Below are 27937 nucleotides of genomic sequence, written 5' to 3' on the forward strand. Positions count from 1 at the left end.
GAACAAGTTTGGTAGAACTCATTCATCCAAAAGTATTTAATGTGCATCTTCGACGCGGCAGGCAGTGAACATCAGGCAAGAGTCCCAGCCCCCAGGGACCTTACAGAGACCCCTAGTTGTGAGGAGAGTGGCAGGGAGTGGAGGATGGACAGGAAGACAGTCGTTCAGGGAAAGGATGGGTATGTTAGAATTTTCAGTAAGGTGGTCAGAGAACGGCAACTAAGAAGATGGTATTTCTTAGAATCAGTGAGCGAGAATTAATAATGAATAGTCTGTGGTATTTTTCAAAAAGCTTTGACAGTTGATTTTTCTCATAATTTATTCGCTAGGGTGTAAAAGGGAACAAAAATAGCTGCTCGATCTCATGTGCCCACCCAATGATTTTTCAGATGAATGCACTGGACACCCTTGGTCAGACTGCTTTGCATAGAGCTGCCCTTGCCGGTCACCTGCAGACCTGCCGCCTGCTACTGAGTTACGGCTCTGATCCCTCCATCATCTCTTTACAAGGCTTTACAGCAGCACAGATGGGGAACGAAGCAGTGCAGCAGATTCTGAGTGGTAAGTTCAAATAGGTAGACATTGCATTCTGTTCTTCCTCTTCCATGTCTTTCCACTGATAAACTCTTTTCACAGACAAACTTTGTGCCCCTTGTTTTAAGTGGCTCTTTGGAATATTTTCTTTGCCTGAATATTTTTCCTGCCTTTCCTTGCTTGCAGTTTAGCCTGTGGCTCTGCCCATCAGCCTATTTTGGTGGGGTTGAGGTAGGTGTCATGAAAAGAGACAACCATTTTCTTTAATTTTTTTAGTGTTAAGTTGGAAACCTGACTTATGGGTGTTATGATCAGAGGTTTCTTAAAACTCCTATAAACAGTGTGGAATTATGGTTGCTCCGAAATCTATCAAATAGGGAAAATTACAAATCGTTCATACAGTAATGATCTTTTAATTAATTGTTCTTACATGTGTTATATTCTGCTTTCTGTAATTCTTATCTTCATTGTACTATTATGATATTATCTTGTCTTTCCTGGTTTAAATATAATTATAAAATCTTACTGAGTGTTACAGTGCCTACCTAGCACAGTGTTATATACTTTAAGTATCTAGTTTATTGAGGGCGATCAAACATAAAACTGTTACAAAAATAGATACTAGTTTCCAAAGCCCCCAAATTAGAGGAAATAACACAGTCTGCCTACTGAAAAATGAATAAGAAGTTACAAAAGAAATTTAATATAATTGACTCTTCTTTCTTGTTCTTTTAATTTTTTCCATGGATTATGTCTGCTGTAGAATGACCTCACAAACTGAAAGAGTAAAATTGAGTAGGCTACAGGCAAGGAATCAGAAGTCTTTGCTACTTTCCCTACGTATAATGCAGTAGTTCTTTTCTTCATCAGACACAGCATACCCTCTTTATTATGAATATTTTATAACATCCACTTACTATCCAGAAATGAAATTCATAGGTATTATGACCTAACTATACAGAGACCTTTCCAAAAATCTTTATTAAATGCCCTATCTATAATAGAAAGGGAAAATGAAAGTAAATTACAGTAAAATAATTTATAATTGTACAATAGTAATAGCTAAGGCATGACTCCACTAGAAGACAAAAATTAACCCCACAAATTTCTGAAGGGCCCGCCAAGAGTACAGCCCAGTTAAGAATCACTACTATACATGGAAATAGGGGACCTTTCCAGACTTAGGGAGCATGGTACGTGTTGTTAGAGCTGAATCAGAGCTAACCAGCCTCATAAGAGTAACTGTGCCACATTGTCAAAGCTGTTGATTTGGTTTATTTTCCTTGTGTTAGTTCATTCTTAGATAGTGGCATTCTTACTTCAGTCTTAGGTGATGATCTCTAGACAGTTAAATTTAGACCTATCTAGGCCATCTTCACTATCAATACCAATAAGATCTATCTAAAGGAATAAAATTTGCTATCATAGGATTTATAGCTTCAACTATGAAAAACATGCCTTCATTTAACTTCCTGTTTCTACAGAGCAATAGAACATTTGCTTAAAGAAGATAAGCACTCTTTGACTAGGAAATACTTCTGCCTTCTCAGTAAATTCTAATAATTTCTAAAAGGTGTGATTTTTGTTTCAAAATTTTTTCTCTTATACTTTTGTAAGAACCATTTAGTAGCGGATTTTAAGTTAGTTTCTATAAGTTGTAACCATAAATCGGCAAACATTTATAGCTATTACGTCAGATTTTCTAATACTACTATACATAGTTTTTAGAGGTAATTGACAAAATGGTGAGGAAAGGATTGAATAAATTAAGCAGATTAGCTCCAGTAATGCTTTTAAAACGTCTTCTAAATGAATAGTTAGAATATATGACTGCTGGTAAAAGATAAATAGTGAATCACAAATGAAAATTTTTTCTATTGTTTTGATAATTCTTAAAAATTGATTAGTAAGATAAAGCATTTTATAGGTCATTGAATGCCTAATTTAATATGTGCCAGAACTTTTTAGTTTAGTTCTTCATATTTTTTATTGAGCTGGAAAGATAATACAAATAATAGAAATTAACGGTAAAGTCTTGCCCTTAGATTTTTTTTAAATGGGAATTATTTTTTATTTGGAAGAGGATATAATTTTTTAAACTAATATTTCTGCAAGAAACTTGTGTGTCTGTAGTCTGTAGACCATGTACTGGCTGAACTTTTCAACTGTACCTATATTTACTAATCCAATTCCAGGTTATATCTATAATGACTCCTGAAAGAATACATCAATCATATAGAATGTATAGTAAGTTATTGGGGTTCTGTTCTGGGTAATATTTTAAAGATTCATTAAAAACACTTGTTAATACCAGATTTGAGATCCACTTTTAGAAACCTGCACTTTCAGCTCCCAAGTCTATAGTTACCAACAGTTTACATTAGTAAAGTTTTCTGCAGACTAACAAATGCAATAAACTCCCTTTTAAAGAAAAATAATTGTTGATATTTCAAAAATGTATTTCATTATATGAAATACTCTCATCTTTCCTCCCTTTAATCTTAGCATTTTATCTGCTAAGTATTATTATTATGACTAAATAAATATAGTTTATCTCCCATTGAAGACTTCCCATAACTTACTCTGTAAAACTCACTTCCCTGAATAAAGTACTTTAGAAAGAGCTGAAGTATTTCTTCTGAAACCTGAAACCTTATTATAGCATCACTTGATCTTCCCATTTGGACACCGGACTCAAGGAAGGTGTCTCTGGCCACAAGATATTGAAATCTTAAGCCTGGAAGAGAATTTATGGGAAACCAACCAACGCTCACTTTATAGGTGCAAAAACTAAGCTATCAAATGATTTGTCCATCATCACAATAGAGCCCAGTCTAAATCCAGGTTTTCTGGACTTAAGTTCTTTTGTGTTACATGAGTGTGTGTACACATGTGCATTATAAAAGCCACACTTAATGCCCATGAACATACTTTGAGTGATAAGCATTGTTTCCTTTAAAAATCTTTTTATTTGGGCCAATGTATAATGAATTTTTGGTTTGTTTATAGTATTGGATTAATCAGAATAACTCATTTGTTAGCCTCATAACTTCTAGACTTAACAGCCTGACTTAATTATATTCTATTTAACATTTGTATCACACCTCTTAAGACATTTTAAATTGCATTTCCCTGAAGCCATAATAAATGCGAATTAAACAAATTTCTGTATTTAGTAGGCCTTTTTTGTACACTGATTATATTTTCTAAGGTCACTGATTTCAGGAGTATTACTTCTGTTTCATATTGTAGAAACGGAGACCAAAAAGAAAGGCTAAACATTAAGTACTGAAAGTTGAGTGGCTTCCCTCGGTTTACATAACAGAATCTATTGCAAAGCTTCGCTCCAACACTTTGAAATACCAATGTATCATAAAGATGTCCTTGATCTCATGGTCCTATGTTTCTCCATTCCCCTTTGCCAAGTTTTGACCATAAAATTTGAAAGACAGAGTAATTGGGATGGAGAAGGATTTGTGTGTCCTAAAATTTGTTTGAATTTGGCTTATGATAAGGTAGATATAGATTGAAGTAAGACACCACAAAACCTTAAATTAGATCTTAGAAATTTCTGACACCTTAACCTCTCTCTTTACATTCACCAAATAATTTTCCCTCCTTAGCTACTCTGTGATTCCTTAAAAACCAACAGTACTCTTTCCTTTCTTTCACGTAGAAAGTACACCTATACGCACTTCTGATGTTGACTATCGGCTCTTAGAAGCATCTAAAGCCGGAGACTTGGAAACTGTGAAGGTAAGGCAGCGCTTTAATGTCTTGGGTAGCTCTGTGGAACCTTTGCTTACCAATTCATTTTAAGCTTGTAAGTGAAACTACTCAAATCCAAACAATAAAAGGGATGAGCAGAGTAGATCCATAAACAGGAGAGATCTTTAACTGTGAAGGTTTTCCAGTATGTGCCTTATTACATTAAACCACCTTCTAGTCACTTTACTTCTGGTTATATGGATGCTCTTTTTATTTCCACTTTTATTAATTAAAATGTTATTTTGGCCACTTTCATAAATTTCCAAGCTAGTTCAAGCCCAGGTAATAGTACAGTAAAGTTTGAAACAATGTTCTTGACCTTTTCCAAGAGATTCTCACGTTTGCTCTGGGAAAGCATCCTTGCGATCCTGCAACCATTTGGAACGAATTACACGCAGAAGACGGGTCTTCTCTCCTATGTCATTGCTTGCCGAGGAAATTTTATCAGCCTTTACCTGTGGTGTAGAAACAATGATTATAGATTGAAGTTTTTCAAATATAAAATTATATTCTAATATTGAATATGCCTTTTTAAAACACATGCACTTCGCATCTATAATCATTCATGTCTGGATGAAGATAGCAGAAAGGGATATGAGTTTTGTTTTTGTTTGGGGATTGGTCTTGTAGTTTTATTTTTTTTTCCTTTTTTTAAAGAAAAGCTAATTGCAAATTTGGTATTGATAATCTTACCAGCTTATTTTTTACAAACTAATCTTGCTCATTTCTTATTGTCATTTCTTATTAAGCAAACTTGGATTTTGTGATTTTTAGCAAACAGATTTTAGTACTCTCGATGATGTATACTGGTTGAAAACGACAGTAAACGCTTTCTAAACTCTGTTGCCTAGAAATTTTATTTTTGTTGCATTATGTGGCTACTTCCAACCTCTCTTCCATCTTACATTAACATCTAAGTTATTTAAAGGAAAATAGTAAATTTCAGTCATAATAGCCACTAGAGAGAAATTTTAAATTTCTCTTAGATCTGAAATTATATATATTTTTCTTAAAAATACTTTTATGATTTGAAATGTATCCTAATAAAATCTTAAAATATAAAAGTGATTAGGACTCCTTTTCTGTATCACAGCATGATAACCCCAGTGCTAGAATTGCTATATGTGCCCATTATAATTAAATTAATAGTTTATTATTTTTTTAATGTGTAGGTTTTAATTCCGACATCTTGTATGTATTAGAAACCATGCCACAGCTTCCAGGTTTCTTAAACAATCCATTCACAATAAAGACCAAATATATTTTTATGAATAGAGTAGAAATGGCAGAAGAAAACAAAGCACAAATTAAGTGAGAATTAAGCATGGTAAACTTCCTTCCTTAGAGGCTTTAGAAAGCATTAGAAATCAGTTATTAGAAAAAAAGGCTGTTTGCTGAGTAAAGTATTTGAGAAGCAGATAGGAAGGATGTAAAAATTGCCTTGGCATTCAAAAAGAAATTAAAATAGAATAGAGGATAAAAGAACTTCCAAATAGTAAAAAGCAAATATTTAATAGCAGAATTGGCTTTCTTTTTGTTAATAAAAAAATAAAATAAGGTAAAATAAATTGGGTTTCATTCCCTACCTCATCACCATTTTGTCACTGTTCTCTGCAAAAGAAAAAAAAACTAACTTAGAATATAAAGAACTAGAATAAAAGCAGCAGCAGCAGGAAGTAGCTTCAATCATGTAAGACACCATAGAAGGTGTTTATTGTCAATTTTGGTAGCCTTTCTTTCTAGTTTATATATTTATTTATTTCTATTTAATTTTGTTTTTTGATTCTATACTTAATATATTAATAAAATATATAAAATTTGCCACAGGCTCAGTTGTCATGAAAAGATATAACCTGGCCAGATGACAGTGGCTCTTCAGATTTTAGTCTCTCCCTTATGCCCAGACTTCCTTCTGTCATATAAAAATTGTACCACCTGAAAAGCCCTGTTTTTACCCTACCAGCCCCTCCTCAGTATCTCCATAGATATCTTCCAGGTTCAGAGTTTTTATATTACAATAGCTCATTACAGTGAGCTATATGAAAGCCCTTGCCATCATACCTGTAGCCTAGAAAATGTCACTGTTTTTCTCTGCTTTTTTAACTTAAGAATTCTTCTTTTTATTACCTCTCTTCTCATCACTTCCCTGAATTTGGGTAATTAAGTAGGTAAGCAATGATGTAGCAAGAAGATCAAAAGATTAAGAATCAGGAAAGTGGGGTTTGAGTTTTTATTCTACCCCTTACCACCTGTATGAAAAAGGATGTCACTTAACTTCTCTGAGCCTTGGTTTATTTATCTGTAAAATGGAGATGATGATTGTTTTCACACATAGATAATAATCCTCTCACTGAAAAAATGTGAAATTCTTTATAAATTGTTACTCAGATATTTTTATTGTAGTCCATCTGTCACCATCAGCGATGCAACTGCTCTGGCCTAACTTTGCTTCTACTGCTTTGTAAGCAAACAGTTGAGCTTGTGCTGAAATGATAATATTCAAAAGGAGAATAGGTGAAAGAGAAGAGATTTGGAGGATACAGCTGAAGGAGATAGAAGGCCAAAAACTAGAATATGATCAGAATCAATCTGACTTGTAGACTTAGACAAGTATCCCCTCAAAGATCAAGTAAAACATTGTTGACTGCATGGCTTTGCTGAGATGGATCGAAGGGCCAAGTGGATGGCCCAGACAGAATTAATGTAATTTTTCCAGAGCCTTCTTGCTTGCCACGTCAAAGGAGGCAAGAATTCTGGGTAATTCTGCAGTCAACCAGGGTTGGTCTTATTTGAGCAAAGAGTGGCTAAGAGCGTGCTGGTACAAGCATACAGGCTGTTACAGGCAGTCTCGGGGAGGAAAGCCTTATAACTGTGAAGAAGGAAGGCACCATTTGCCTTGGAAATGCTTGCCTTATTATGGGTTTTTCTTTTGGATTAAGATTTTGGCGAGGAAATGTTGAAAAAGATTAAATAGCTTTGCAAACGGAACATTTGTAGACACTGTAAAGCCAAACATTGTGCTGATTTTAAAACATCACTTGTATTATCTAATCTTTGGAAAGAAATATTCATTAGAAAAATACAATTTATCCAAGATGTCTGCAGTATTTTGGAGTGAGTTCTATGAATAAATACTAACGTGCTTTTTGTGTTTGTCTGTGTGTGTGTGCCGTAAAAGCAACTTTGCAGCCCTCAGAATGTGAACTGCAGAGATTTAGAGGGCCGGCATTCCACACCCCTACACTTTGCGGCAGGCTATAACCGTGTGTCTGTCGTGGAGTACCTCCTACACCATGGTGCCGATGTCCATGCCAAAGACAAAGGGTATGCATTAGAATTGCACTGTTTGGGATTCATTTTCTTGACACTTAAAATTTCTTTTCTTTATAGTTTTGAAGTTTTAGATTTTTTTTCCCTATTAAAAAAGTAATGCATGTTTTTTTTTTAAGTTTAAAGCATAAATTAAAACATTATGGAAATGTGTAGTATAGAAAGTGAAAAGTCCCTTTCACTCCACCTCCTAGAGATTACAGCATCAAAATTTTGTTGTAACTGTCTGGAGTTTTGAAGGACCTGTCGCAGTGTGTGTGCTGTTGTGGTGGAGCTTGTTTTTAACGTAAATGATGATGTCACTCCACACGGTCTGCTTTGCAATTTGCCTTTTTCACCCAGTAGTATATCTTGAATGTCTTTCCGTGTCAGTACTTAATAGTTCATTTCATCCTTTTAATGCCTATATATAGTATTTTATTGCATTATGTACATGTGTTTATATAGTTTGTAATTTATTGTTCATCCCTTTTTTTGCTATTAAAAATGTATAATCTCCTCCTAAAAGAAGCCACCCATCCCAAAGTCATATTAATAGAAACATAATTTTATTTTTACTCATTCAGATATTCTCTATTTTTATATTAGTTTACTGAACTGTTTTAATTTATCTAGACAGAGTTTAAAGCAGCCATGGAAGCTATTTAGAAAAGCAAGAAGGAAGTTTTAACTGAAATGAGCTTCCATATCCTGAGTTAATTTCATATCATCTCAAAATATAAATAAGCACCTTTCTGTGTAATTACATACCAGACTGCTGTAGAATTAAACCACACAACTTAGACCTCAGTTAACCATTTTGGGTTTATTTATCTTTTAAAAGGGACACAGCAGACATGAATATTTAATAATATTATCACTAGCTCTTTCAAAGTATTATGGTGCGTTAGAGAGGAACCAACATTTGTTTCTATTGCCATCAGCACCCCCCCGCCTTTAATTTTGGCTGCTCCTCGCGGGATCTTAGTTCCCCGACCAGGGATTGAACCTGCACCCCCTGCATTGGAAGCACAGAGTCTCAATCACTGGACCGCCAGGGAAGTCCCTCTGTTGCCCCATTTTAGCAGTCAGTATTTTTGGTCTCAAAACATTAAAAACAAAAACAGAAAAACCTGATCTCTCTAAGTAAAAAGGTACTAACTTGTGTTTGCTGTATACTAAGTGCAACTTAAACTTATCCTTTTGATGCACCCTTTTTTATGGGGACATCTTTGTCCTTTTAGAATGCCAGCTGCCTTCCAATCAGAACTTAGAGTCATCACAGGATAGTTTGCTCATCTGACTAGTGTTTATGGTTGATTTCATTATTTTCTTTACTGAATACTGAAGTTTCTCTATCACTTGGATTTTGAGTTTTCATTGCTTGGCACCTAAATATTTAAATCTATGCACAGAAACCGCTACTGAATTTTTAAGAATAAAAAAAAAAGTCAAAAACAGAAGGTTGAACTTGCCTAAGTAAATAAGTTAAATTGCATTGTGTATTTTATAAGTAAGCAAGCCTACAATTTTCACTAGGAAGACCCAAGTGGAAGAAAATATGAGAGATGATAAAACCAGATTATTAATTAGTTATTCCTGAAATCACTTTGTAGTGTTGCTCTTTATATTGCCAGGATGAAACCTGAATTAAAAGTATTATAGGGGCTTCCCTGGTGGCACAGTGGTTGAGAATACGCCTGCCAATGCAGGGGACATGGGTTCGTGCCCTGGTCTGGGAGGATCCCACGTGCCGCGGAGCGGCTGGGCCCGTGAGCCACAATTACTGAGCCTGCGCGTCTGGAGCCTGTGCTCCGCAACAAGAGAGGCCGCGACAGTGAGAGGCCCGCGCACCGCAATGAAGAGTGGCCCCCGCTTGCCACAACTAGAGAAAACCCTTGCACAGAAACGAAGACCCAACACAGCTATAAATAAATAAATAAACAAATACTTTAAAAAAAAAAAGTACTATAATAAAACCTTTTTTTATGGGTATATCTATATGTATTTTAAGAATAAAGATTGCTGTGAAATTTATATCCATCACCAAGAAACTAAGCAAGGTCCTTATATTGAAAGGGAGATTTTTGAAATTTTTGAAATTGTTAATCCTAATTTGGAAATGGATGATGCTATCTTCAAGATCAGAGGAGAATTTTTTTTTTAAGTGAGTGTTCAGTATAGTCAATGCCATAGAGAATTATTTTTATTATACATATCATTTTAATGCAAAGATTTGTTGGATGTCTTTAAAATAATTTTCTTTTGTTTAGTGGCCTGGTGCCTCTTCATAATGCTTGTTCATATGGACACTATGAAGTAGCTGAGCTCTTGGTAAGGCATGGGGCTTCTGTCAATGTGGCAGACTTATGGAAATTTACCCCTCTACATGAAGCAGCAGCTAAAGGAAAATATGAAATCTGCAAGCTCCTTTTAAAAGTATGTAATTTTAAAAATTATAAAATATAAAGTAATTATATTTATTATTTGGTTAGGATATAAAATTACATCAGAGTAAATTATTCTATAATACAGTACAGTAAGTGCTGTAGAGACTGCTTCCATTTTCTATTTTAGGGGGATGTTTAAGTGTGATATCATGATACTCACATAGCTTTGAGTAATGTCTGAAGTGCCTTTCTGAACTGACTTGATTATGTTGAGTTCATCACAATTCAACAAGGTAGGTTTTGGAAAGAGTTGAATTAGATTGCATAGCTTATCTGATACTTACAGTATTAATATCGGAAAACATTTGTACGAGAAGAACCAAGTTTTTCCATCAAGTTTGATTTTTTCTTCTTACTAGCTATTTTATTATTGTTAACAAGCTCATTTCTAATTATTAAGCATTATTTAAACATTAAAGGATATGAAGTTAAATTAAAAGATGTGAAATTAATTAAAAGATGTGAAAAATGAGTGGACATGTATTTATGTCATTTCCTCTTTTTTTTTAAACTAGAGAAAAACTTGTCCTGGTTAAATATAAAATTCTTCTCCTGCCACTTTCACGGGATCAAGTATGTTCTTATGAGTTTTGAGAATAACACTGTATTTGATACTCATTTTTATTATCACTGGTTATAAGAAATAACTTCTAGGACAATGTGAATTCATTGTCTAGGTTGATTATTCCAAATTTCTCCATTGGGCCTATAGCAGTCTGTGTCAGGCCTGTAATAAAGATTCTTGACTTTTATTGACTTTATTTCATAGGTATAGATGATTAAACTTTTAAAATCAAATTAACTGTTAATACATTTCTACCTGATTTCATGATAGGTTCTAAGACTTACAATGGAAATATTTTGAAATTACCAAACTTTCTTTTTATTGATTCCATTTGGAATTAAGCACTTTTTCCACCTGTGTGTCTTCCTCTTCTCACTTCATCAACACTGAATATCTCTATATAATTGAAATCTGGTCAACATTAATATCCAGGCCATGATTAAAAGGAAAAGTGGTTTCTGAAGACAGCTTGGAGTCTGAGAAAGTATATGATACGAAAAGTAAAAGACACTCGACACCTTTCCCACTCACCATCACTGTTGATCCTGAGGCTTGGGGCTTTGGTTGGGAAGTATTGATAGTTAGAAAGCTGATCCAGTATATTGCTAAGTAGGAATTTTGCAAGAAAGACCGAATATTGCCTCTGTTTTTTTACAATGCGTATAGAATAGATAATCTTTCTTTGGATGAGTGAAGGTGAAGTTAAAAATAAAGAAACAAAACTTAACAAAGATACTACAGAAAACACAAACCCTATTTGGTCATTTTGTAGCATGGAGCAGATCCGACTAAAAAGAACAGAGATGGAAATACACCTTTAGATTTGGTAAAAGAAGGAGACACAGATATTCAGGACTTACTGAGAGGAGATGCTGCTTTGTTGGATGCTGCCAAGAAGGGCTGCCTGGCAAGAGTGCAGAAGCTCTGTACCCCAGAGAATATCAACTGCCGAGACACCCAAGGCAGAAACTCAACCCCTCTGCACTTGGCAGGTAAGCATCACCAGCGCTTCCAAGGCTCATGACCTTTCTTAGATACCTAATACAGCTCACCAGAAGATGAAAGAAATGCTGAGCATGAAGAGTACTACTCAGAAAATGCTTGATTGATGTTATTTTATGTAATTTCTTATTATAAATTATAAAAATTTCTTATTGTAAATGTCTTATTCTTAATTATGTGATAGTTTTAGCTTTTAAAGCAAAAAGTGTTAATGTTTTCTAGTCCTTATCATTTATATACATATTTTTCTTTTTCTTTTAAGCTGACGTTTGCCTTTTTTCATTCTAACAGCAGGCTACAATAACCTGGAAGTAGCTGAATATCTTCTAGAGCACGGAGCAGATGTTAATGCCCAAGACAAAGGTGGTTTAATTCCTCTTCACAATGCAGCATCCTATGGGGTGAGCATGCTAAAGTTAAAGTCTAGAAAACGTCACTGATATTTACTACTTTGTTAAATGCATACCATGCATGCAATAAGTAGATATCTAACCAACAGCATAATTTAGCACAATTTTAATCTTACTATTCAGAGTGTTTCTAGCCTTCTCAGTTAGGCATAGGCCAAGGACCATACTTTTGGCCAAGGACCATACTTTTTATAGCTTTTTGGTCTCTTCACATTATCTAGCACAATAATTGGTATGTAATGGCTGCTCAGTTAATATTTATTGATGTAGATAATAAATCTTAACTCTACCTTAAGTAGATTTTAGAAACTATGAAAGCCAGGAGGTTCCTCTATAGGCATGGAAATTATGCTTGCTTATGTTTATCATCAGCATCTTAGAAAGATTCAAGTAAATGGTTGAGCTATTGGTATATATGGTTTCATAGAGTTCAGATGACTAGCTGAAACCCCACAGTGAAAGTCGCAGTTGATTCTTGCAAAGCCCTGTAACTGTAATCTGTAATCATCAGCTGAAAGAGGAAGAGGGTTGTATTCCAGTGCCTTGACATTTGTTGGACTGACTGCCTGGAAGTCACCAAGGCCCACTTTAGGTCTGATGAATCACACAGGAAGAAGAAGAATGCTTTTGTGCTTGTCAGAATCCCTATTTGACTGTAAAGGTGCACACGTGCCAGAATGTACATACTAGGGGCTCTCATAGATGGAATCATTATTGGTGAGGACAGTTTCTAGATTTGCAAAAGCCTGACAGTCTATAAGTAAAAACTAATCACCATGATTTCCGTATTCTCTTACTGTCTTCTCCCTTGCCCTTCATAATGAGAATATCTGCATCTTCTCATGCCCCCTCTCAAAGGCCAGTATTTCAGGGAGATGACATGTCTGGGTGGGAATAGTCAAGGAAAGCAAACAATCTGGTTTCAAGTTGGACAGAAAGGAAAGAAAATTTTACTTCCAAGTGTGATATATGCTAATTGAAAGTTATCAGATTTAATTAATATATTATGAGTACTGAAATCCTCTTGAAACTTCTGTATTTAAAGTTATCTTTTCAAAGATAATTAATCTTTTATTAAAATCATTAGAATTTTCTTTTAGCCTTCTTTCATATAAAATTCTCAATTTCACTGTACAACGTGTATTTCTACTGAAAACCAGGCATGCTAAATATTTACTGCTAATATACTACATATACATGTATGTATAATCCTTTTACCTTTGAGTTATAAGTATAGATATGTATCATTTGGAGAATAATGTCCAGCACTTCCTAGCATGATCCTTCTCTCCGTATTGTATTCCATGAAGCTAAGCCTCAGTTAAAAGTTTATCAGTTAAGATTTTATAAAGCTGATGGGATCAGTGTCTTTTAACTTCTGTATAAATCTACTAATGAGTGAGGATAGGTATAGGCAGTAGAATTATACTTCTTGACTTGATCTAATAAAACATAAACTGTCAACTGTGTAGACTATGTGGATCTATGTACTGTGTTTTCAGTATATCTCATAGTTTGTGGATGTGGAAAAGTTCAGTCCCATCAGTCTTTTCCTTTCATAGCTTTCATAGTTGTCACTGAGGATGAAAAAAGTAAAACTAAATTTTTAAGGTTTAAGTATTTTACCTTTTAATTCCCATTCTTCTGATGGGAAAGGTGTTGAGATTCTACTTATTACACATATGTGTCAATTTGTGACCAGTGTGAAAGAAAGAAAATTTATAGTGGTTCTCTTTTGTGGCTAAATATAATAAGGTAGAGTGCAGGACGGCCTGGTCTTTGTTCGTATTCCCTTGCAGCTATCTTGCCATTAGCTGAAGGAGTGTAATGCAGTCCGCCTCCTGACCAGAGGCCCGCTGTTCTGTTTTCATAAACTTATTTCACCATTATCCACAACTCCTGCTCTCCTCTTCAAACTCCAAGTGAGAAAGATCATGAGCATTTTTAGTTTCATTCTCTCTTTTTATGTTATCCTGCTTTTTTATCACATCCCTACTGCTGAGCTCTTTGTAAATGAATGTAGCTTATGGAGGTAAAAATGAAGAGAAAGTTCTCCAGGCTGTGTAGAGGGCATTTGGTAGAGGTTTCAATCAACCTGGTTCATCCCATCCTTCTACTAAAGAATGCTAATGAGCTAGACAGTATGTTTGTAGCAAGTACTTTTGCCTCAGTGTGTGGGTGGATTTTTTGACTCACTCTACAAATCCTTCTTGTATTAAACTTGGAAACTTAAAAATCGAATATCTGTGAGCTAATGACTATGTACTCTTATTCACTAAAACCTTTACTTTGGTGGTTTCTTGACTTGTTTTGGTTACCATGTTTTTACCAGGTGCAACATATACCCACCCTCCCACCCCCAGTAACATCTCATAGTGATTTTCAGTTGGCAGTAGGTAAGGTCATTCCCTCCATTGAGAATCTCTGCTCTACGAAATAATTTTATCTAATGCAATTTGTATATCATATAACCTGTTGTCAGTAACCACATCAAATCTGTATTTATCTCAATCTCAATTAGTAGACTTAAAATAAGGACCAAGGTTAACCATGATATAAAAAATGTTTAAGCTACTTTATCTTACTTTAGCTAAGGGGTAGATATAATTATATTTTCATTATCTCTAGACATATAAATCCATATGTCTTTCCAAAGCCCCTTTTTATTCATATAGCACATAAGCCTTGGCTGGATATTTTAATGAAATTATAGGTCTCTGTTAGGGTGGCAGAACACTGGTTATATAGTATTAATATCAGTGGTGCTTGGACTGGCCTGGCTGCATGTTGTATATGATGTACTGCCCTGAAACGATACTTTTGTGAAGGAGATTTTGGTGACACTCTGTATGGAATAGAGGCTTCTATATTTAAAATAAGGCTATTGGTAGAGTAGTTTTAGGTATAGGGTTACCCAATGATCTGTACTTAAATAGCTTTTCCCTGATATCATACTCTCTGCCATTTTCAACTTGTCAGGAAATGACGCTTGTGTTTTAGTCTAGCGAGACCATGCAGGCAGATGTGGCGAAATGGAGACCTGAACTTGCAATCTGAACACCTGGGATCTAGCCTTTAATCTTTTCCTCCATAACCCACAGGTCTTCAGCAAGTGCCTTCATCTTTCTAATCTTCACTGTCCTCACTGGTAAAACTTAGATGCTGAGACCATCTTTACAGGGTTATTGTGATAATTAGGTAAGACCATGCGTGTGGAAAGTGCATTCTATCCACATCCAAGGGAATACAGTTATTATGAGATAACTCGATCCACACAGCCCTCATACTGGGCCGGTCAGAATAAGGTCTGTGTGTCACTTTTACAGCTCACAGCCTTAGGAGTTAGCTGTATGTTTGACCGGCTCAATATCAGTATTAAATGGACAGAGTAATTGACTTCAGCAGTGGGTAATGGCTGATAGCCTGCAGATAAAATAATTGTGTGAGAGATCTGAAATTGCATCAAGTTACTTAAGCTGTCATTTATTGGTCATCATTCTTTGATACATATTTTACCTTTTTTCCTCTGGAGAGCTCTGTCAGCTCTCTGTGTGTCTTTGGGCCTTTTTATGTAGAAAGAACTTACCACTTCAGTTTTTCCAAAAGGAGAAACAAAGACATAGTTTAAGAAGTTTAAATAAAAGTTACAGATTTCATGAGAGTATATATTAATGGTAAGGTGCATTATCCTGTTTAGTGGTTTTGTATTTTAATGCCTTATATTATTTTTTTAATATACATTTATAGAAGACAACTAATTTTTTTGCTCTTCAGTAGATATAAGGCATTGATATTTATTTACCACACAGCATGTAGTTTTCTATTATCTCATAAGAGTAAATCAATTTGCTGAGTTTTCTCTCTCAAATTTTTCATTTTTTAATGCCTTCTCTAAAATGTATAATGTTAGGGGAATTTCATGACATTGTCGTACAATTAAATTGCTCTAACTGGAACCCAAACACGTTTCTCTTCTCCCTACTTCCCAACTTTCTAAAATTAAATTAGGGCCCTTGCAGTGTTTTTTGTTGCATTTGTCGTTTAAAGCATTTTGTGTTGCAGCTGAATTTTGAAACCATATTAAATTGACTCCTGCAAACATTCCAGCAGAGTTCAATTCCTTTTCTAGACCTTTTAGTTCAATACTTTGCTCTTATGTATTGTATAGGACTGAGCTGTAGCTTATTTATTGCATTTGTCAGCCTTAAATTTCAGTTACTTTTTTTGCCCCAGTGGTGTGGCTATTTAAAAGATTTAAGAATTGTGTTTTTAGTCTACTTAGGTAGCAGTATATTTCCTGTTTATTGCTGTTTCAGATGTTTGTCAGCAAATTTAATAAGCATGTAACTGGTTTCTCTAAGCATAAACTATAAATTTAATATAAAGAAAGTTTAATAATACATACCGTATATATGATTCATTTTATACACACACACACATAATTTTCCTTGGACTGTCTAATTTTGGAAGCCTATACAAATTAGTCTACCAAATTATATTATACTGCCAACCCAAATGGGAGTAGAATAAAACTAATCATCAGGAACCTAGTTTAAACACCCCATATCCTTACTGGGGAGAAGCTTGAAATTACTCCGTGCTTGAACAAAAATAACTATTCTTTTCAACATATATCCTTTGAATAAGGGAGATAAATCACTGGGGTCTGTTTTGTTTTAAGTGATTTTGATAGTACTACAAATGTTACCTATTTTTATCTTTTGTGTTAGAATCAATTTTATAATCATGATGTATCTCATTCATAATCCCCAAAAGATCACAAAACATGGCCTGTTCTCAGAAGCCCTAGTCTGATTATGCTCTTTTTTATTGTTGTTGTTGTCTTTATATTGTCAGAGCAAATATGGAAGCTTTCTTAGAAGTTGTCTGATTTGTATTTTCCTAGTAAATTTTCTTCTGTTTTCTGAAATCACTTTTCCTAAAATTAACAAATATTTGAATTATATTAAAAAAAAAAACTTTAATACTACCTCAGAAGAAGTACGTATTCTTTTTGAAGTGAGTGTCTTCAAGAGAGCAAAGAAAATATTAAGGAATTTTAAAGGAAAATTTGAAGAAACATGCCCTATATTCTATCCTGGGATACTTCTGTCCGTACTTTCCCCATCTCTTCCCATTCTCATGAAATTCAGCTTCAGATAGGTGTTCAGCAAATGTTTGGTTGGTGGGTGAGTCGGTAAGAGAGAGTAAGTGAATAAGTAAATGACCCTCTTATCTGTGCTCTGACCTTTTGTGTGAAACCATTTACAGAACATCATTACTTAGATATTTTACCTCAGAAACCACATACCCCAAGTGAACCTTCCTTATAGTTTCATTCCTAATTAAACTTCTGCTACTCAATTTCTGTTAATGCTTCCATCTACCTTTTTTTTTTTCTTAATCTTCTAGACCAAATTAAAAAAGAAAAAAGGCAGTCACCTTTGACTTTTTTTTTTCATCTTTCTTCCTCTGTGGTTAATTTGTCTTTCTAAAACCCGATTTTTTTGCCTTCAAAATTTCTCAAATTTAGCTCTTCTTTTCTGTTCTTCTCTAACCATCACAGTTGAGGATCTTATCACCTCATGCCCAGGTTATTAGTTAATGCGTCTGCAGCTGACATTTCCTCCACCCCCTAAGTCATTTTGGCTCGACAGACGAATTTTTGTAAAATGTTGTTTTGTTATGTTACTTTCCCAAAGGCTGAAGAAAGAACATTGAGAAGCTTTGAGATGAGTGCTTTCAATAAATAGATCAGGTTGCAATAGGTTAGAAAGAGAAATGGGGAGATAAGAGAAGCAATGCTTATAGGACGCTGGTTTGAAAAGTTTGACAGACAAATTAGCCCATTATTAGGAAACTTGGAGTCAGGTAATAGTTTCATCTTATATGTTTATTTTTAAGATAAATCTGAATATAAGGCTGAATAAAAAAGTTTTTAAAAGCTCCCATGAAGAATTACAGGGTAACAGAATAATTGTGGAATTGATATTTTAGAGGAAGCAAGAAAAGATGAAGTCCAAAATAGAGGTGGAGGGGTGCAATGAATATTCTTTTTTTATAGAAGAAACTTCTGTTAAGGATGAGAATAGAGATATAGAGGGAATGAAATGTTAAATAAAAACAAGTGTAACTGAAGGAGCTTTACCAAATAATCTCATTCTTACCTCTTGGCATCCTTTTGTTTTTCTTCAGCATGTGGACATCGCAGCGTTACTGATAAAATACAACACATGTGTAAATGCAACAGACAAGTGGGCATTTACTCCTCTTCACGAAGCAGCCCAAAAAGGCAGGACACAGCTTTGTGCCCTACTCCTGGCACATGGTGCAGATCCAACTATGAAGAACCAAGAAGGCCAGACACCTTTAGATCTGGCAACGGTTAAGTCCTCATTTCAAAATATTTAGAATTACTTGTTATACTTTCAGAAATGACAGTAAATTCCAGGGCTTAACAGGTTTACCTCTAGTGGTGCATATATCTCTTGGAAGAAGAACAAATTTCCTTCCTTATGAATTTTTTTAAGTTCTCATTTTTATATAATTTAAAACTATTAAGGCAAACTAAGCAGTAAGTTAATTTTTTTTGCCATACTTAACTTGGAGGGAAAACATGAATCATAGAAAAACTTGTATATAGATTGTATTCGTAAAATATCTTCATAGAAAAACTTGTATATAGATTGTATTCGTAAAATATCTTAACACCTTCTACTTTGGCTTATTATTCTAGAGCATCTGATGTTCATGGTAATTTACCTAAGGGGGTGAGATAGTCAAAGAAAAATTATCTTCTAAGCAGTATATCATTCTTCTGAAGATGGAAAAGTAAACTGATATATTGTAGAAATAGTTTCAAAATCAAGAATTAAATTTTTGTGGTTAAATGCTATTTAACTACAGAATTAAACACAGTACAGAAACATCTTTCCTGAATTTTCTGGAAATCAGGGAGTTACTGTATGGTCACATAATTTAGAATTTTTTAACCAAAAATACTTTTCTAAGCCACATTGTGTTTTATATATCTGTTGCTGAGTAACAAACAATTTTCAAAACACTTAGTAGCTTAACCAAAACCAAGTGAGTGGCTAATACAGTGCCACTCACAGTTATAATTCCTCAAGTTCTCTGGGTTGACTGGGCTCAGCTAGGCAGTTCTGCTGTGCTGGCAGCTCCCTTTAGCTGGGAGCTCAGCTGAGGCTGCAGCATCTCGGATGGCCTTAAATCCTACAGTACCTCTCTCTGTGTAGTATCTCACACTCAATGGTCTAGTTCAAATTTCTTTACAGCATGGGAAGATGACTTCTAAGAGAAAAGAAGTAGAAACTGCCAATCCTTTTAAAGCCTGGCTCAAAAGCCTCAGAACATCACTTCCTCTACATTCTATTGGTCCCAGAAACTCATAGGCAACCCAGATTCCAGGGAAGGGAGGTGCCACCTCTGATGGAAGGAGGGGCACAGATGTACATGGAAGAAAGAATTGATTGCAGGCTGTCTTTGGGGACAATCTCCCACATACTCTAACAGCAGTTGTGCCTAGCAGACTGTAGAGTTCGTGAATAAGCTAGCCAAAATAAGTGCTGTCCCTTTAATACTTCACCAGATTTTAATTGTACATTAAGTTATTAAGTATGCACTAAATAACTGAACAAAAATTATTGTAGTTAAGCATAACCAAAACATACTATGTATGGAAACTCCTTCTAAAGAAGAGATGATTGAGAATCAGCATTCTAAAATGTGCTCCTTTTTAGATGAAAGATGAAATATTTTATTTTATTAACTCTATTCAGATCTTTGTTAATTTACATGTCCTTTGAATACATGTGTAATAAGTATGAACAATTGTGTGCACACTTTTCATTTAGTGTTAAAAAGTATTTCTAGGAGTCAACATAGTTCACATTCTTGGATTTTTTTCATAGTTAACTTTTTTCTGTGTGTGCGGTGAGAATACTTAAGATCTACTCTCAGCAAATTTCAAGAATATAGTACAGTATTATTAACTATAGTCACCAAGCTGCACATTAGATCTTCAAAAGATGAGATATTTTTTTTAAATTGTATAGTTTCTCCATTCTACCTATTGAAACTACTGGGACTCTTTGGAGCTGTGGATCAGAGAAGGAAGGAGGAAGGAATGATCAGAAACCAACAGGGAATAATGGAGCATCCATTAAAGGAAAAATTCACTAAGCATTTTGTCCTTAGTGAGAAACTTATTGTTTTAAAACGTAATTTTTTGTGTTATTTTATTTTATTTATTTATTTTTTTTAGGCTGACGATATCAGAGCTTTGCTGATAGACGCCATGCCCCCAGAGGCCTTGCCTACCTGTTTTAAACCTCAGGCTACTGTAGTGAGTGCCTCTCTGATCTCACCAGCGTCCACCCCCTCCTGCCTGTCTGCTGCTAGCAGCATAGACAACCTCACCGGCCCCTTAGCAGAACTGGCAGTAGGAGGAGCGTCTAACGCTGGGGATGGCGCAGCGGGCGCAGAAAGGAAGGAAGGAGAAGGCAAGTACACCTGTGAACGCGTATTGGTTTTGCGGTTTTAAATGAACAGATTCACTTTTCTATTGGTAATTATTGAACACCTCACTTAAAGACATCCTGTCTGTAAGTTTTCATGTACACAAACAGCTTATAAGAAATATGTCTTCGTAGAATAAATTCTTTGGCATCTACTTTGTTCTTACTTATGTATATCCCAGTATATCCTTTTCCAACCATAGTATCTTATTGAACTGAGTGAGTCTTATTACTGAAATTATATCAGAAAAATACTGAGAGATTATGTAAGAAATGAAAACTGAAACAATAGCTGATAAATGAAAGCTGAAACAATAGCTGATAAATTTGGATTTTTAAATTCCACTGTTAAATATTTCACTAAAAGCATTATATTATGCTTTATAATATTAATATAAGTACTACTGATAAGATAAACTCTGCTTTTATTTCCCCATCAAATTCCGAGATAACTTGAAGTAAAATCATCTGCACAGCCAAGGGTGTCAAAGAGCCACGGCTTTAAATAAATACTGGAACTTCCTTTAGATTGATAAACTTCTTTCTGAAAAACTTTAATGTATGTCTGTTTTAGTTGCTGGTCTTGACATGAATATTAGCCAGTTCCTGAAAAGCCTTGGTCTTGAACACCTTCGGGACATCTTTGAAACAGAACAGGTAAGCTCTCATATATAGTTGAGTCTTTTTAATTTAATATTGAGTTATTAATTGCCACTTGTTCTTTCTTTTTTGCTTCTTCGCTGCTCTTTTAAAACTCAAAACAAATTTCTGAAAAAGCTAGAGGAATCTAGTATTTTTATACTTCTTTCCAAAGTTGTCTAACAGATGATGAGAGTCTGTTATTTCGTTGTATCTTTATACGCAGTCTGGCTCAATATGTTTTATTACATATCAAAACTTAGGCCATGAAACCCCTGCAAAAGAATGTTATCAAAATCTTTCCTCATTATTTTGTTTCCAAAAAGTGTTAGCCGTTATCCATCTCATTTTATTACCAATGTGACTAGACTCCACTTAAAACCAGTGAGAAATTTTTATGTTAACTATTTAGCAAAATCTTCATGAAGCAATTATCCATTAAATTGGATAGCAAAATAATTCTTGGGCAAGTGTACGATTTAAAAATTGCTTCTTTATGAAGTTTCCATTGTCTAGTTGGAGCCTAAAATAATGCTGAACCAAAACTTGGCCATATGCTTATAGACTTAGCCTATTTTCAGATATATCTGAAATGGCTGTGAAGGTCTTAGTATGAAGTCGTCATTAGGGTGTTTATGAATTAAGATCCTTCTGTTTGTCATTCTGTTTTTATACAGGATAATGAGTTTTTAACTTATCACTGTATGATTTTATTACCATTAACTATCAAATAATAAATTCCTGAGTTTGACTTGACTATTACTAATACACGTAGAGTCTTAGAATGGGAAGGATCTTTAGAGGTCACTAAGTCATTCTCCCAGATGTAAGAATTACCCTTTTTATATCCATGTGGGACAATAACTTGTTACAATTTGGGCAGGTATGATAAAATGCTTGTAATTTAAAGTACACCCAAATCTGCCCCATGTATAATCTATTAATCTTATGTTTACATTTTACCCTGTTTTGCACAGAAATCTAACCTCTAGTCTACATATTAGACTAGCATTAGTTTCAAAGGGCTGCCATAACAATTTCCCACAGATCTGTGGCTTAAACAACAGAAATTTATTCCCTCACAGTTCTGGAGGCCTGAAGTTCAAAATCAAGGTATCGGCAGGGCTGCACTCCCTACAGAGGCTCTAGGGGAGAATCTGCCCCATGCCTCTGCCAGCTTCTAGGCCCCTTTGGCTTCTGGCCACATCCTTCCAATCTCTGCTTCTATCTTCACCATGCCTTCTCTGTGTCTGTGTCTAGAAGTATTCTGTGTGTCTTTTGTAAGGACACTTGCATTGAGTTTAAGGCCTCCCCATATAGTCCTAGATGATCTCCGTATCTCAAGATCCTTAACTGAATTTACATCTGCAAAGATGTAAAAAAAGTTTTTCAAAAAAGATTCTTTGCAAGTTCTGGGGATTGGAACATGGACATATCTTTTTGAGGGCCACCATTCAGCTCACTACAACATAATATAGCCCTTCTTATATTTCTAAGACCTAGTCAACTTATCATGGATTTACCCTTCCAACCAACCAACCACCCACCCTTACAGAGTTTCTCCTAATTTAGCATAAATTCATCTTCTTTTTCAGTTATTCTTTATATGGATATAGTGTCCAAATTCTTCACTGGCCTCTTTGCCCCATCTGATTTCTTTGTAAGCATGTAGTCAGTTTAGAGTTAATTAAAAACCCCAGGTCTTTTTCATATCAATTACAATGTTAAGATTTTCTAATGTCTTTTTTTTTTTTAGCTGAATTTCTTCATATTATATATTGTAGTTGATCTTTAATGCTCTTGATGATCAAAACAGTTGGGTAGAAATAGCACTGGACTAAAAGAAGACCTTGATTCTGATTAAGGCATTTAACCTATCACTTGCCTTACCTGTAAAATATAATAATACTTTCAAAAGTCCAGATAGTTAAAATTCCCAGTCAGATGCTTCTGTGCCAGTTTTTAAAATATACTTTAATGAAACATCAGTTGTGTCTTCTGTCTGGTGGGGAGGACTTCATAAACTGCTATAATAATTTCCTTTTCCTTTAAGCTTCACCTGCCATTGATTCACCCTCTGGTTTGGAGATTTCTTATGAGAATAGCCTAAACAGTAAGACTCTTTTTCCCTTATCCTTCCCTTGAAGGTATTAAAGCTGTTGTAGAAGCAGTATCCTCTGCTAAAGCCATATTCCAGCCATCTCCCTTCTTCCCAAATCATATCCACAATAACTGTGAAATTTCACATATCTTTGCTTAATAAAAACAAAGACGCTAATTTAAATCATTCCAATTAACCGTTTTTCAAAAGAGTTCAGTTTCTACTCTTTTAGTCAGTTCGCATCATAATTTTATGTTTTCTTTTTTCTGTTTTACTTTATATATTCTCTTTTATAGTAACTGATTTCCTGTGGCCTGGTTATCTCATTTTATTGATTTTAATAGTTTAATAGTTTAGTCTTAACAGTTGGTCCTTTTGACAGCTTATCCTGGTTTCATCAGTTTCATTGTTATCTTTTTCGCTTCAGTTTTGTTCTGGGTAAATGGTTCCATTGATTTTCCTTTTGCCAGAATAATTTCTGTATCTTTTTTTTTTTATCAATATGTTGACTCTTCCATTTACTGTGTATTACCTAGCATAGTTCTTTCCTCCAGACAAATGATATTGCCATTCATTGTACTGAACTCTGTGTGACTGTCTTTTGGCCCAATCTTCAAGCAATCAAAGTTTTATTTTGACTACAGGCTGAATTATTAAGTTACCTTCTGTAACCCTTTCCATAACTTACCCAGAGCATTTTCTGCCATTAACATTCTGCCATTAACATGTCAGTCCGGTAATATATGATGAGGGCAAGGTATTTGTGAGGTGAGGGGAAGTGTTAGGGTGTATGTATTGTAGCCATTTAGTTCCTGTCTACTGAGCTTAAGGCAGAGTCATTCTGTTTCCTGAGATGCTTTGACACATAATATCTTATTGCCTCTGTTCCTACTGATAGATTCTTCTCTCTCAGTGGAGTGGGGAACATAGTTCTTTCATTTCTGGTTCCAGGGAAACGTCCTTCCTCTGAATCATAGCATCATAGCCTCACCTCTTACCTTCACAGTTATTCTCTCAGAAGTCTCTTAACTAACTTGACTTGTTTGTCATATATACTTTGCCAGTTCTATATTAAATAATACATACCTATGTCCTTTATAGTTAGTTAAGTATAGTACCAGTGTCACTTTGGCCCTTCCTCTATAACATAGCTTCCTGACTAGAATACTTTTTCTGTGGGAAAGACTGATTTGATTTACATTGCAATTCCTGGAACATAAATGCCATGACTTGGAAGATTCCTTGTGAACATATTTATGGTCCACACTTTTCATGAAAAGTGACCATATAAATTTTTATTTCAGAATCTAAAGACAAAGGCATGGACTCAAGAAATTCATTATGAACATGATTGTAAAGTTAGTTCTAATTACTGTTACTCTAGCCTGCAATCTTTTAAGCCCAAGTAAAAGAAAGGCCTTTTTCATTAAAACTCCAGTTCTTCTCACTCCACCCCAGAGAAAATGAATAAATCTTAGAAACAAGAGGCAACCCTTCTTAAAGTAACACTCTTGAAGTGACATTTGCTTTATGTGCAAGATGGCTTAGCTGATACATGGATAATATTCATTTTAAAGATTATAATTTGTTTTTTTTTGTTTTTTTAAAAAAACTGTTCTTAAATTTATTTATTTATTTATTTATTTTTGGCTGTGTTAGGTCTTCGTTTCTGTGCGAGGGCTTTCTTTGGTTGTGGCAAGCGGGGGCCACTCTTCATCGCGGTGCGCGGGCCTCTCACTGTCGCGGCCTCTCTTGTTGCGGAGCACAGGCTCCAGACGCGCAGGCTCAGTAGTTGTGGCTCACGGGCCCAGTTGCTCCACGGCATGTGGGATCTTCCCAGACCAGGGCTCGAACCCATGTCCCCTGCATTGGCAGGCAGATTCTCAAGCACTGCGCCACCAGGGAAGCCCTATAATTTGGTTTTAATGTGTGCTAAATATAAATAACTGGCCCAACAAACTTGTAATTTCCTGGATGTAACTAAGTTAAGGTTTTGTGTTTTTTTAAAATGAGTTAATTTAAAGATAATTTTCAGAAAAATATTTCTAGCAGTATAAAAGCCTTGAATCTTGGAGAAACATATCTAAAATCCAACTAGCCTGTTTTACTTCCAGTTATTTCCATTTCTTTTATTAACACAATAATCTCATATTCACTCAGCTTCAGAATTTTGGAATAATCTTTACCCCCATTTTTTTTTTTCCTTAACCGTTTCTATTTACCGGGCCCTGTCATCTGTCCCTTTGAAATTGCTCCCCGATTCATCCCTTCCAATCCACTCCACCCTGTCGTCATCTTGTTCTCAGTCACTTTCCCTTCCAGATCTGCCCTTCATACCACCATCCTCCTGAAAGACAACTTTGTTTTGCTCTGCTGAAAAGGTGTCCTTGGACGTTTTGGACACTGTCTTAACGTGGTGTGTAAAGCCCATTAGATCTGCTCTTGGCCTGCTGCTCTGTCCATCCCTTCTTTTCTTCCTGTATGTACATTATACGCTAATCATTATGAACTTTATTACTAGAGTCTCTCAAATGTTCTATAGTCTCTCACTTGATTTTCCTTTTGCACATGCTCTTCCCTTTGTCTTAAACACCCTTCCCTTCTTCCTCTGCCTAAGTCCTCTTCCTTAGCTGAATTATTACTTTCTTCTAAGAACCTTTCCTGACCCCCTTCCTAGTCCTTTCTTTGTTCCCTCCCCTACTTGTAGCCTCAAGCCAGTAAGTAATCTTCCTAAGAGTTCCCATAGGGGTTCCTCCAAAACATTTACCAACCTTTACCAAATATTTGTGTTTACCTTTTATCTCCTTGGTAGAGGAAATAGCATGATCTGTAGTGGTAGGATTGTTTGTTCCCTGGCTCCACTCTTTTACTACCAATTTGGACCAGTTATTTACCTTTCTGAGCTGAAGTGGGTTGTTTTAGAATTAAATGAAATGTTTAATTAGTTACTTTTTTGGAAATATCTAGCATACAGAAGGTACTCATTAAATATATTATGTATGAATGAATGATTAGTGAACATAAATCTAAATTCTTTAGCTTGTCATTTAAGGTTTTCCAGTTGCCAATTCCGATAAATATGAGGACAAATAGGGTACCATGTAACTCAAAGCAACTAAATTTAATGTTTAGTTATTTTAACTTTTTAGTCATCCTTTTTAAGAAAAGCAAGAGGAAAGACAAGTATGGCAATACATTTCAGCTCTTCTGTGTACTATTTTCATGGCTTCACTGTGCCTTAATTTTCTCATAAGGACAGTAATAGTATTTCATGAGTCATTGTGAGTATTAAATAAGGTATTCATTTCATTCACGATTGGAGCTACATATAAAATGAACAAATGTATCAAATGTTCTCCATTTCTTCTCTAGAAGCTAATACTATGTTTTGCTGGCCTGGTTTCTGCTTCTTTCAGACATACACGATAACGTATCAATTCAGAAAAGCTAAGGACTCTTTAAATTGAAGCTACCACATAGATATGAGATCCTGTTTTTATGTCAACCTTATGTGAAGTTTAGAAGGAAAAAAAAATGGAATATCAGTAACGTAGTAAACCTTGTGCATGGTTTCCAAATTATATTAAAATCACATCTAGCTAAAAATGTGAAGACTCCTATTATGTTGTGATCTATTCTGTCTCAAAGATGCATATTTCAGAACTGTTGCTTTTTAAAAGCTCTGCTGAAAACTTCCGTCGGGTGATTGGAAGTGAACTGCCCATTTTGTGCAATGGAGCGATTATTTCTTAAATGGCCACTTAGGAGCAATAAAGTAAACTATTTCCAAGAATGAATGATGTATGCTTTTTGCACTGAGGTGATCGGACTCACTATATAGTATTTCATTTTGACAATAAAAATCATCAGAGCTCCAGGCCTAATATGTCAGTTTTTTAAAATGCTATGTGCAAGGATAAAGGTAGAGAGAGCTATGGATAGATAAAAATATCTTGTTTGAGTGGGAAAAAGAGTGTCTCTCAAAGGATTTCTCAATTTCCAGAGGAAAGAAAAAATCAACGGCTAATCTTGTGAAGTAGTATTTGGGCTGTCAGAGGGCCAGCTTCTTCTGAGCTGAAAATTGCAGTTCATCCCTCAAGAAATGTGGCCGCCCAAGATTTCACCCTGTGCCTTCAGAACACTGCCACTGGGTGACGGTAGAGTCACAGTTCCTTTTAGTCAACAAAGGAATCTGGTAATTTTGAGTCGTGGCAGCTAACCGTCTCCATCTACAGGGACAAATAACCAAAAATTTAAAACCATTGTTTTGTACAAAAATAGAATGTATGTTAGGCTTCAGGGATTGTTAGATCTGAGAATTTAGAAGAGAGCTTAAAAACCATCTATCTACTCTCTTTTTTCTTCTCCAAATTGGAATTCTTTATATAGTTTCTATATAAAATGGTCTGTAATCTAACTAAATGCTTGTGATATAAATCTTACTACTTCCTAAAGCAGCCTTTTCCATGCTCTGATACTTCTTAGCACTAGGAAGTCCTTTCTTATTTTTATATAAATGCTACTTCCCTAAAGCTTCTTCTGTTTCATTATGCTGAACACCTCTCCCGTTCCCTACCATTCACCTCTGCTACCTTCTGGATATTGGGATCTGGTATTTCCCC

The 27937-nt window shown here is 35.1% G+C and overlaps 1 protein-coding gene across 2 annotated transcripts in view; it reads left to right on the forward strand.

The window, feature by feature from the left end:
- Positions 1–27937, forward strand: part of TNKS (tankyrase) — a 182220-nt gene that overhangs the window by 139646 nt on the left and 14637 nt on the right. For both annotated transcript variants that reach the window (XM_036838654.1, XM_036838655.1), the window contains exons 12-20: positions 390–561; positions 4211–4290; positions 7481–7626; positions 9885–10050; positions 11399–11618; positions 11920–12029; positions 18234–18422; positions 20323–20560; positions 21150–21232. In XM_036838654.1, the coding sequence (XP_036694549.1) occupies positions 390–561; positions 4211–4290; positions 7481–7626; positions 9885–10050; positions 11399–11618; positions 11920–12029; positions 18234–18422; positions 20323–20560; positions 21150–21232 (1404 nt within the window). The remainder of the gene's footprint in view (positions 1–389; positions 562–4210; positions 4291–7480; positions 7627–9884; positions 10051–11398; positions 11619–11919; positions 12030–18233; positions 18423–20322; positions 20561–21149; positions 21233–27937) is intronic.

This window comes from Balaenoptera musculus, chromosome 21 (genome assembly GCF_009873245.2).
Source record: "Balaenoptera musculus isolate JJ_BM4_2016_0621 chromosome 21, mBalMus1.pri.v3, whole genome shotgun sequence".
NCBI lineage: Eukaryota > Metazoa > Chordata > Mammalia > Artiodactyla > Balaenopteridae > Balaenoptera > Balaenoptera musculus.